The sequence below is a fragment of the Sminthopsis crassicaudata genome, chromosome 1 (genome assembly GCF_048593235.1).
Source record: "Sminthopsis crassicaudata isolate SCR6 chromosome 1, ASM4859323v1, whole genome shotgun sequence".
Taxonomy (NCBI): domain Eukaryota; kingdom Metazoa; phylum Chordata; class Mammalia; order Dasyuromorphia; family Dasyuridae; genus Sminthopsis; species Sminthopsis crassicaudata.
The window spans coordinates 408,739,927-408,752,155 of NC_133617.1; the positions used below are offsets into that span (position 1 = coordinate 408,739,927).

Sequence of the window (12,229 nt, forward strand, 5' to 3'; positions counted from 1 at the left end):
TATGATCCTCATGTGTTTTTAATGGTATGATTTTTTTTTTTTTCCATTGAAGGGATTGAATAAATCAACATCTTTGGTACATTTATCTCTAGCAAATTGTCCAATTGGAGATGGAGGTTTAGAAAGTGAGTTTTTAATTTATTTTTCCTTCCAGCTTTCCTAATCTTATTTTTCAGAAGTCAGATCAAGTTTTCTAGCATGAAGCTAACTACTAACTACTCCTACCACTACAGACCATTGTGCTGAGCTCCCCAATTTTTTATCCTTTTTTATTATTTTGTACTATATTAGTTAGCACTTAATTGTATCTTGTTTTGTATTATCATTTTTTTAAAAATGAGATTGTATTGTCTTCTCAAATAGATTGTGTAGTTGTTGAGGTCAAGAACTGTCTATGCTTTCCTTGTAGTCCTTGAACTATAACAGTGCAATAATAGACATATAGTTCTTATTTAATAAATTCTTAATGATTGAAAACAGAAACAAATGAAAAAAGATTGTAGAGCATGTGATTTTTGGAGAAATTGTTTTAGTAATTGCATAGAAATTAAAGCATAGACAGGAAGAAACATTTATAATTTATACTTTCAAAATACAGGAAAATTCTTGTTATATCAAAAGCATTTCCAAATACTCAGACGGTATAATTTTTAGTTAGTTAACTTGTGATTTTTGTAAATTAGAATAACACTGCAATTATAATAGACTTACTTGTCATGTCTTTTCTGTTTCACAGGGTTGGGATATATACAGGTATTAAAAAAACTTAGTGATTCAAAATAGTTACTGAATAAGAATAGATTCAGAAAAGTGCATAATGACTTTTTATGTTTAATCTGTTGTCTTTGGTTTCTCTGTTTTTTTTTAGCTATCTGTCAAAGTGTTAAGACCTCAATAACTCTCAAGACTATAAACTTCTCAGGGTGTAATCTGACTTGGCGTGGAGCAGAACATCTGGCCAATATCTTAAAGGTAATTCATGTTTGAACTTTAATCTTAATAACTTAGTGCATCTGGCACACACACAAATGACTCTTGAACAAAATTTTTATTTTCTTAGATGACCAAACAGAAAGTGAATGAAGCTATTGCTAAAGATAAGTGACTAAATTTTGGTATTTGGAAGATATCTACATACAGCTTTTCCATTTATATACAGAATTTCACTTGAGAAGCTTGCTTGTTTTTTTTTTTTTTTAATGTATGATGATGAATACTTCTGATTAAACAATTATAGGAGCCAGGCATCATGGTGTGATGGAAAGTTTATTGGACTAGTAGTTAAAGGTGGATTTTAGTCCTATTCGTTCTCAGCAAGCTTTTATATGACCTTGCTTAAGTCATTTTAATTTGCTTCTGCTTATTTTTAAAGCATCAAGTTAAGAAGCTTGCTGTAGCAGTTGTCTAAATAATCTTTTAGTTTTATTTAGTCTTGTTTTCAAATTTGTTTTCATGGCCTATTGATAGTATATATATAATTTTACAATTTAATAGATCATTTTATAAATGATTTTGTTTACCTAAGTATTGGTTATTCCCAGAGACATTTCATTTGTCTAAATCTTTCAAGTACCAGGCAATAAAGAGACATGAGGATGTGTGGGCAGAGAGTCTTCGCTATCGGAACCCTGATCTGGATGGCATGGCGGGCTTGCAGCGTCTCTCACTCAACTGCAACATCCTTATTGGTGATCAGGGTGCCAAAGCTTTTGCAGAATGTCTTTGTGAAACTTTGTGGCTGAGAGGTTGGTAAAAATATTCATTGGGGGCGGGTAGTAGAAGTGACCTCCAATCTGCTCTGTCATGACAAGTATGACAATGACTACAAAATTCTTTGCTTTGCTCTATTGTAGAATAAGGTATTTTAGTTTTATTTTTATACCCTGGCTTTCAGAATGTTAATTGATAAATAATGTTGAAGTAAGAGACATTACATACAAAATCTTTAGTTTAGTTAGGGATTTTATCTACATTTAAAGCTTATTTGGTTTAGAGAAGTGCCTTTATTGACTCCTCACTCTTGGGAAACATTGCTTAGAAAATTCTTTGTAGCTGTTTTCTTTATTCTTTTTTACTTTTATTTTGAGAGAGAGAGAGTGTGTGTGTATGTGTGTGTAAAAGTCTTATATCCAAAAGATATAAAATACCGTATTTTGAATATTGTAATATAATTTTTGTTTTTAATAAAATATGTGAAATATTTTTTCAAATGTCTCCAAAATCTTAGTGCTGTTTTTAGCTTTAATGGTATAACGGTATAAAAGAGCACTAAGATTTTTGGGATACTCTTATCTTTTTTTTTCCTGGGTTTTTCATAATTTTTCTCTCAACATTCTTTCTCTTTGTTTTTAGTTCTTATCTTTTGCCCTTCTCTCCATTTTTACTGTTGTAGGTCCTTTTCTCTCACCTTTCTTCACATGCCTTACAGATCTTTTATTATCATCATCCTATTATTATCATTTATTAAGTCTTAGTCTGACGTTTCAGCTCCATGGTTGCTTATTGGACTTTTCAAACTGAATTTTCCCAGGACAACTCAAGCTCAGTGTATCTAAAATAGAACTACTATCTTTTCTCTAAACACTCTCTTCCTCCCAATCTCCCTGTGTCTAAGGCACCATCACTTTTCCAAGCTCCCAATTTATACCCTATTTTCCTTTCCTTTTTAATCTACTCATGTCTTATACTCACTTGTCAGATCTTACTATTTCTGACTTTTTGGTGTAACACCCCTTGTGTTACACAGCCACCACCTTATTTCTGGCCCTTGTTACTCCTTGTGTAGATGTATTGCAATAGCCTCTTATTTTCTCTCCCAGCATCAAATCTTTCTCTATTCCAGTTCATCTTCCACACAGCTGCTAGTGATTTTCCTTAAGTGTTCTAATCAGAGGAATAAGATACAGTCTTTATTGTCTCTGGGAGACTCTGTTTGACTTTAAAACACCCTTATCAACTTGACTCCAGACTATCTTTCCTGCACACTGCACATTTTTCTACCTTCTGTACTCTATGATAATAGCCAAACTAGTCTTCCCTTTGCTCCTCACACATTCTGTCTCCCACCTCTGTACCTTCATATTGACCACCCCTAATTCCTCGAATGTGTTTTTTCCTCATGTATGCCTCATCTCTTTCCTCAAAATGTATCTCAAAAGCCTCCGCCTATGTCAAGCCTCTTGACTGTTAAAGCTTTCTCTCACAAAATCTCATAATTTTATACTATTTTATAGTTACTCTCTTTGCATTCTGCTTATGTGTTTGTCTCTCCCATTAAAATGTAAGCTCTTTGTATCACAAGGACTGAGGACAAAGTAGGTGTAATAAATACTTGTTAATATTGAGTTATATGATAATAGAGTTATATATATAATATACATATATATGCACAATAATATTGAGTTAATAATAAAGATAATAAATACTAACAAGTATTATATATTATATTATGCTAATATTATATATTATAATATACTAACAAGTAACAAATATTGAGTTTGTGGGAGTCTTATTTGGCTGACTGTTGAGACCATAGATTATGATATGGGGATATAGTACAAAATTTTTACTTATAACTGTTGCTAATAAGCCAATATATGATTAGAGTTGATTAGTTACAGCATTTTTGCCTTAACTGTGAAATTTTATCAATATGATTTTGGTCCTAGGCACTAATAGAAAATGTGGCACAAATTTTCTGTTCTTCCTCCTCACCCCATTAAAAATGAAAGGAATTTAGAACTCATTGATATTTTAACTTATCTTATTTAAAAATTAGTTTACATTTCTTTGTTCATACATGCAGTGTTAGCAGTCCAGAAATGTTCTGAGTAACAGGAAACTTAAATTAGAATTAAAATAAAAATCTTCAAAAAGCATGATTTAATCATGAAGTAGTTTTGAAGTCTCTGCTCTGACACTTGCTATATGACTTTATACAGGTCTCCTAGTCTCTGTGGACCTCAGTTTCCTTGTGTGTAATACAGAAAAAATAATAAGCCTCAGCCCTGAAGTCAGGAGGACTTAAGTTCAAATCTAGCTTCAAACACTTAACACTTCCTAGTTGTGTGACCCTGGATAAGTCACTTAACCCTAGTTTCCTCAGCTAAAAAAAAAAAAAAACAAAGAAAACAATACTCACATTTCCCACCCTCTTCCTGAGGGGAATTGTATATTTATACAGATTTGATGGTGTTGATGATAATAAAAAGAAAGTGAAGAAGGCAGCTCACATGTCAGTTAGATCTCTGATGATAAATTTAAAGGTCTTTTGTAAGAGTGGTACTGGATAAGTAAACAGAAGTAGATTGTGATACCCATGTAAATGAGATTATAGATCCATTTCAGTAATAAATGTAATAATGTAAAAAAAGATATTCCATATATGAGGCGTGATGACTACATGTTAAATATATAAATTGGTAAGTTGAAATATTTTTTCTTATTTCAAGCACTTGATCTGCAGCAGTGTGGACTTAGCAATGAGGGAGCTAAAACTCTTCTAAAAGCCCTAGAAGGAAATACAACCATAGTGATTCTGGATATAAGAAAAAACCCACTTGTTGGTATGTTAAATTTATTTTACTCAATTAATCATGACAAAACTTAAGGGAAAGTATTCAGAATATAAGTATTAACAAGTTCACTATCTCGGCTTCTTTTACATTTTTTATAAAGGGATTTTTGTATTATTAAATGGGTTATACAAATAAATGGTTCCTGGTTGTTCCTGTGATGAAGGCAGGTGGGTTTTGGTCTTTTGTAATTATAGGCCTGGAACTGAAGAATAATGTTAGCTTTTTATTATGTAATTTTTTGCTATGGTTTTGTCTGCCACTTTATATTTGGCCCAGTAGGGTGGAAGTGCCCTTTGCTCCAACTCAGTTGAACTGTTGATCCTTATCAGGACTGTATACTATTAAATCTTTTGACTTTCAGTATTTCAATATATATAAGTATCTCCCTAACCTTTATTTTTCTTTGCCTCCTTTGTTTTTTAGACCAGTTAGAACCTATTTCCTTACAGGGAGTTTTAGCTTAACATTCTGTTGCAAAGGTGAATTTTTTAGCCACAATAAATTCATAATGTTTATATGATCTTTGAGATTATGCTTAGAATATTTAGAATGTAATTCATATCTTTCGTCTTGTTTAGTACATTTTTGTTGGAAGCCCTTCTTTACCCCTAGAGTCTGAGATCCTCTAGAGGTGCAACTGGAGTTTGTAAGGGTGTATTAGGTGATTTGAGCAAAGACTGAGTAAAAACTTCAAGCAAAAAATGTTTTTCTAGCCTCTTCATTTGTTCTTTCATCTACATCACTTGTTATTGACAAAAAAGCCTTTAGAAGGAAATTTATATGTAGAAATAGCTTCAGATATTTTTCAGGGGAAATATACACAAAGAGATCACTTGTATATAATTACAGTAATAAGAATTTTCCCTCTTTCTTGAAAAGAGACAGCAGTGATATTTGGCTTGTTTTTTGTTTGAAACAAAAACATGCAGAATCACTGGAAAAATTGTAATTTAATTTCCATTTTATTTGTAGATCATTCTTTGATGAAATCAGTTATTGAGAGAGCTGTACAGAATGGAAAGAGTGCCAAATCAGAGGTATGGTGTACCTTTTATTTTGTCCATAAGGATTTGCTGATGTATTCTTTAAATAGCAAAGGCACACGTGAAATTCATTTTTCAATTACAAGTCATTCATTTTCTAACTAATAACATAAAGGCAATCTCATACTTTTCCTTCTGTTAGTATTGCCAAAGATTATATTGCTAATTATATCACCAAAAGAAAGTTAAACGAATTTTTTATTTATTTAACATTATAATTGCTGGCTGAAGCCAAAACCTCATAAGTTGCTTGTCACTGAAATGTAGTATTTTACTTCTCTTTTCTAGTACAAGTGGTTAAGTTCTCCAACTTTAAAGGACCTTTTCAAAACTAAACAGAAAAAAAGAACTATAATTCTGGGAAGTGGTCGAAAAGGAAAAGCTACTATTCGTATTGGTAACCCTCCTTTTTTAACGCCGCTTGGAAATTCCCCCTGTAATATTTACTTACTTTTTTTTATGGGTGCTCAAAATATTCAGCAACAGAGCTTCAGAATTGAAATGTGCTCGAATTACTAATACTGTATTGAAAAAATAAATGATGACTTTGTTCAGATTGTGAACATTTTAATGATGATAATTTGGCACAGGCATAGATTTTCAACTTTTTAGAGAAAAATCACTTAGGAAAAAAGTGCTTCTAATTAAACTACTGTCTAACACCCCAAACCTAACTTACTTGTCCTGTTGGGGATTTTTATGTTGACTGTTATGAGAAGAATATCTGTTTATTCTAATTTTTGCAAGTAATTTTTGAGTAAGGGTTTTGATGAAGAATAAAACCTAAAGGTAATGCTTTTTAAAATCTGTAATATTTCTGAAGATATCTCTTTTCCTCTGTCTTTCTCCCTTCCCTTGTGTAACGAATGAAGTGCTACAACTGAAAATAAATGTGAGAATGTGTCTGATATTTTTGGAAGAGGACATATCCACATTTATTTTTTGAAATATTTTTAAAATGGCTCACTAATTCAGATGAAATAGATTTAAAGGGAGAACCTGTCTTTGAGTAATACATTGGAAGATTAGATATTTTCATTCAAAAACTTGCCAAGTATGAGTATATCTAGATTTTTGAAATTATACATGCAATTCCATGATCAAATATAGTTAAAATTTATATATATTTTTAAAAGTCTTATAAACTTCTGTTCTGTTAGAATTTTTAAAATACTGTGAGCAAAGGCTGAATAAGAACTCAGTTCTTTTTCTTTCAGTCTCTTTTTCTCTTCTCATTTGCTCTTGATGATAAGCTTTTTATATGCTATCTTGTGGTTGATGGGAATGGTCTTGGGAAGATATCAATGTAGGAAAATATCAAAATTGCTTTTACTGTAGATTGTAGGCACTTCAAGGAAACTTAAGAACGTAAATGGTCTTCACTGTACTTTTACATTAAAAAGTATGTCCTAAGCCAAAAAACAACAGAAAAAAACTTACCTCCTTGCTAGGAAACTTTTATATTTACTTTCTTGAGCAGGAATTTTGATTGATTGCATACTTATTTTGGAGAACAGTTTGTTCCTGATAGTAGGAAAAAAGAGTCTACTTTTTCCCCCGTTGTACAGATTTTAACAGGTATTATACAATTTTATTTAAAAAAAAAAAATCTTAGGTCAAAAGTTCTCTTTTAAAAAGTCTAAATGAGAGGCACAACAGACAACATAAAATTAAATATGTTAATAAATATATGGTAAAATTAAGTACACTTTGCTCCCAATTTAAAACATGTTTTTCCATGGTCAGCTATGTGGTGGTTTGTTTTTTTTTTTTTTTTTGGCCTTATTCTGAAACCTTTAAAATGTTTCATTCTAAAAGAAAGCACTCTGGAAGGAGTCTCATTCTTAATTGAACTTCTCTTATAAATAAATAGGGCTCCAATTTTTTTTTTTTTTTTTTTTTTGGTAATGAAAATATTCCTTAGATTTATACTGAATAAGTAGATTAAAATGGACAATTTTCATAAAGGATTTGCTTAGATTTGAAATGTAGCTTTTCAGCTTTATAAATACTGGTACATTAGAGCAGTTATTGAAAGAATGCTTGTTAAAAATTTTATTGTTGATTCAAAAGTTAATCATTATTTTATTACCCACAATATGATATATATACAATTTAGTGAATTTTGAGATTATTTCATTCATCAGTGTAGATAACAAATCCATTTATTTCTTTTCATTGTGTTCAGTTCTTGTTCAAACTGTTGCACTCTTCCCACAGATGATCCACTCAAATTTGACAACCTGTACAATAATTTGGTACTTCATGTGCTATATGGGAGAATTTTTTTTTTCTGAACCTGTGATTTCATTTTCAATACAGATTATCAAATCCTCTATAACTTTTTAGATTTAAAAAGTGACTTTCTAAAGTCCTGGCAAAGGCCACATACTATTATGTGCCACCTTGCCTCTCAAATAGAGCTAACATAGCAGTCCTGTAGGGATTTGATGTGGAAACCAAGTGTGAATTCTTTCCCAACACCAACTCTATGGGTACATGAGAAGGACATGTTCAATGAGGACATTATATTTTTTGAGCTCTTTAATTTGCATAGTAGAGAGTTGAATTTAGAATCAGAATAGTGTTAAAGTCTGCCCTTCTAACACATATTGACTCAAGTCTAAGCAAGTCATATAATTAATGCCAACATATAGCAGTAGAAGTTTCTCACTGTTGAATCCTATACTAATGACATCATATATGTACTCTTATCCTCTTATTAATGTAAATATCCTTAAATCATCCTTTAAATATTATACATTCTTGACTTCACGCCAGTTCTTTTATTGGAAGATACATATAAGGGTGATCTTTAAAAGAGATTAGATTATAAGGTGGAAAGAGATAGACTAGACTAAAGATTTGCCTACCATTATTATTTCTACCTGATAATATATCATAAAGTGTCTTGGAATAAAAAAGTTTGGTATGTTGGCTAGAGTTGGTTTTGTAGTGAGGAAGGTTCAGATTCAAATGCTGCTTCTCATACTACATACTAGTTGTTACCCTGAGCAAGGTACTTAATTTCTTAGTGCCCCAAGCAACTTTCTTGAGACAAAATTGGGTGAAGGAACCCACTTCCTCCTTAATGGGAGCTTCCTGTATTCAGGAAATCCCAAATCCTTCCTAAGAATAAAATTCATAAAATTCTTAACATGGTTAAGCAAAGTGAAAATGTGACACATTTGCAAGCTGTGATCGGCTACTGAAAAAGTAATTTTGTTTCTTGGGCTTTTTCATACTTGCTTCAGTAATTTGGAGGCACAAAGGTAAGTACTTCAAATTGGTGTCTGGGTTAGTAATTAATTTCAGAAGGGTATAGTTGCTGGATTTAACATATGCTTCAAAGTAAAAATTCAGTATCACATTTAGACATGTAAAGAAGAAAATCAACACAAGATGAACTAAATTTTAATGTAATTAGTGAGTTATGAATTTATCCCATAGGCATGGTAGAATAAAATCTTATAAAAATTTGCATATTACTGATAGTGATTAGGACATCTTTTATCCTACTGATTTTACATGCCATTTGGAATACTAAGAGAGTTGAACTTGACTAATAAATTTTTGCAAATATATAAAAACTTAGCTAAGGTGTTTTTAATGTTGTGAGAGAGGAAATTTAATTTTTGAATGTACATTAAGCTTTTACTGTCCTTTCTACTTATTCAAAAGTCATAACCCTGTCTTGATCATTAAGATAAATTTACAATTATAATATATTAATACAATTATGAGCTAATTATACATAGTAATAAACTGTTGTTGAGAGACAGTAAATGCATAAATTACTTTATTTCTTATAGACTCAATATTTTTTCTTTCACCAATTTTTTGCTGTTTTTGTTTACATTTGTACTTTATCTTCCATATGAAAGTAAGTTTGAGTTATTCAGATTGTTTCATAGCAGTTTGCTGTCATTCTGTGAATGTGGGGAACAAATTCCTAACTTTCATGCTAACAAACCTCTGTAATAATGTTAGGATAAGAGAATAGTCTCCGAATAATATAACACTGTAGCTGCAAAGTGCAACCATCCCAGAGAATTTGCATACCTTTCTTTTCCCATTTCTCTAAAGTATAGGAGTGCCAAGTTTTTGGATGTCTGAGGCTGGTTAGAAAAATGTTCCAGAAATTGATTCTTAGCCAATAAATTGCTGGCATCATTCTTTACGTTAACTTTTTTTTTTTTTTGAGTATTCAATACATGTTAAGCATCCTATGCCATCATTTTTAGGTTTGGATTACAAGGTAACTCATAAAGCTGGAGGTTAATTGAAAGATTCATAGATTGGAGCAGGTGAAAATCTTTAGTGCAGGGGTATCATCAGTCCATAGTACTAACACTATTCATCATAGCCATGCCCATGTGTTAGCTTCCCACATGCTAAAATAATCCTGTGACCAGTTCTGATATGAAATATACGTGACAGCATATAAAATTATAGCCTATTGTCCAAGTGACTTAAACATCATTCCCAGAGCCTCCTTTTTAAAGAAGCAAGGGCTAAATGGAAAAATACTAATATAACTTCATAACTTCTCCTGTGACAGTATTTTGGAAAGATTTGTGGCATATGTCTTCCACACTTGGACAAATGGACACAGTCCTTTCAAGCCAGTCCATGAGTTGCTAACTTTTTCAGCATATTGTATGTGACGTCAACATCATACTAAAAGTATACTTGGCATAGTACAGCAGTAATGAAATGACTGTTCTTTATAAAAGAACATTCAAATAAATTGCGTTATTCTGTATTGCGTTAGCTTAAATGCTATATGTATATTTTTCTTTTGCCCCAGGGTGTATGCATATACGGTAATTTAATTATATGTGTGTGTTTCATGTCGCTTTTAATTCTTTCCTTTAAATGCCTCTTCAAACTATTCAGGAGTAACAACAATGAAACCTCTAAGTACAGGAAGAAAACAGTTATGTAGTAAAGATTCTTATACTCCAGAGTCATTGCCACCTGGTACCTATGGCTTCCTGCCCTGGCGTACTGCAGAACGTGCCAATAGGACCAGGTAGAGTATTTTTAGCTTCTGTCTTTATAATGGAAAAATATATATATTGATTCTATGAAATGAGCCAGATAACTTATCAAAATACATATCTTTTGAACCTAAGTGTAAACTACATTGATATTCATATTTAGCCATTTTATTTTGAAACCAGAAGGGAGGAAGAGAATTTTTGTCAAGGGAGATAAAAGTAAACATTCAGATTTTAATTCTGATAAAAAGATAATTTTATAAAAGTGATTTTTTAAATGGCTCAATGAGATTTTGGTCTTGAAATGAAGTTAATTGGGGGCAGCTAGGTGGCGCAGTGGATAGAGCACCAGCCCTGAATTCAGGAGGACCGGAGTTCAAATCTGGTCTCAGACACTTAACACTTCCTAGCTGTGTGACCCTGGGCAAGTCACTTAACCCCAACCTCAGGAAAAAAAAAAAAATGAAGTTAATTTTTGAGGGGGAGACAAAGACAAAAAACAAATAGTCTTTGCTCTTACATTACTTCTTACATTAGCTTACATTCATAATAGATTTCAGTGAGGTACATGTTTTAGTATATTTTATACTAATGTATATTTTACTTATAGTAAACCTTGTATTATTAATTATGATGAATTAAAATTTCCTTTAAATGTTATATAATTTTAAGAATTGAGTGTTCCTTTGACATTCCTGAGTATCATATTTTTATACTTGTTTCAAGTAAATGATCCTTGCAGTAATAAATATTTCATGGAGATTTAATCTTAATTCTCTTCAGGAAGACTTCAAATTTCAAAGAATAGATATTTTAATTAATTTGTAGGTCAAACTTTGGCAATCTCTGGTATCCAGAATATAACTACAAATCAAATGAAAAAGACTTCTGAGCAGTTAAAAATGCTTTAACAATATTGGCGCATTAGAGTGTATTCACTTGACTTAATGAAAACTTGTCTTGCCTTCTCTCAGATCTGAACTCTTATTTTATATATAGTTCTAACAACTTTGTTGGTCTAGGTTTTGATCTAGAGAAGATGAGAAAGCTATAAATTAAATGGGAACAGAAAAAAATAGTGTAATTGTGGCATTATAGATAGTTATACTGACAGTAATATAAAGTGACAGCTGACAGTGAAGCCACAAAAAACTCACCTTCTCTTCTGCAGCAGCCTCATTTTGTTCACTTACATAGTCAGAGTTGGACTAGGTTTATTCTTTTTTGTGAATGTGGACTCTTTGAGCAGTCTGGTGAAACCTCTTCTCACAATGTTTTTTAATGCATAAAAGCCAAGTATTTTGGATTACAAAGGAAATAAATCATATTTAAATATTACTGTTTTTAAATTCTGAAAAGACAGATTTATGCATTGCATCCCTGATGTAAAACTCCTAGACTAAATGATTTCTCTGGATTTTTTCAGCTTTAAAGTTTTGACACATCAAGATTTTGTTTTTGTTTTGTTTTGGTTTTTTTAAGGGAAAGGGAGGAAAAAAGGCAAACCTAAAAAGAAATGTAGCCAAAGGTCATTTAATGTAGGTTTTATCTTGTTTTTTATAGTGACAGTCAAGAAAATGTCAAATATCTTCATAATATTTTCTCA

At 31.5% G+C, this 12,229-nt stretch overlaps 1 protein-coding gene across 4 annotated transcripts in view; it reads left to right on the forward strand.

Moving 5' to 3' along the window:
* Window positions 1-12,229, forward strand: part of CEP78 (centrosomal protein 78) — a 47,066-nt gene that overhangs the window by 4,349 nt on the left and 30,488 nt on the right. For 3 of the 4 annotated variants that reach the window (XM_074280111.1, XM_074280108.1, XM_074280109.1), the window contains exons 4-11: window positions 53-125; window positions 869-972; window positions 1,571-1,745; window positions 4,452-4,565; window positions 5,550-5,614; window positions 5,909-6,017; window positions 8,875-8,892; window positions 10,520-10,655. In XM_074280111.1, coding sequence (XP_074136212.1) covers window positions 53-125; window positions 869-972; window positions 1,571-1,745; window positions 4,452-4,565; window positions 5,550-5,614; window positions 5,909-6,017; window positions 8,875-8,892; window positions 10,520-10,655 — 794 coding nt within the window. The remainder of the gene's footprint in view (window positions 1-52; window positions 126-868; window positions 973-1,570; window positions 1,746-4,451; window positions 4,566-5,549; window positions 5,615-5,908; window positions 6,018-8,874; window positions 8,893-10,519; window positions 10,656-12,229) is intronic. The other variant, XM_074280110.1, reaches the window with a different exon arrangement.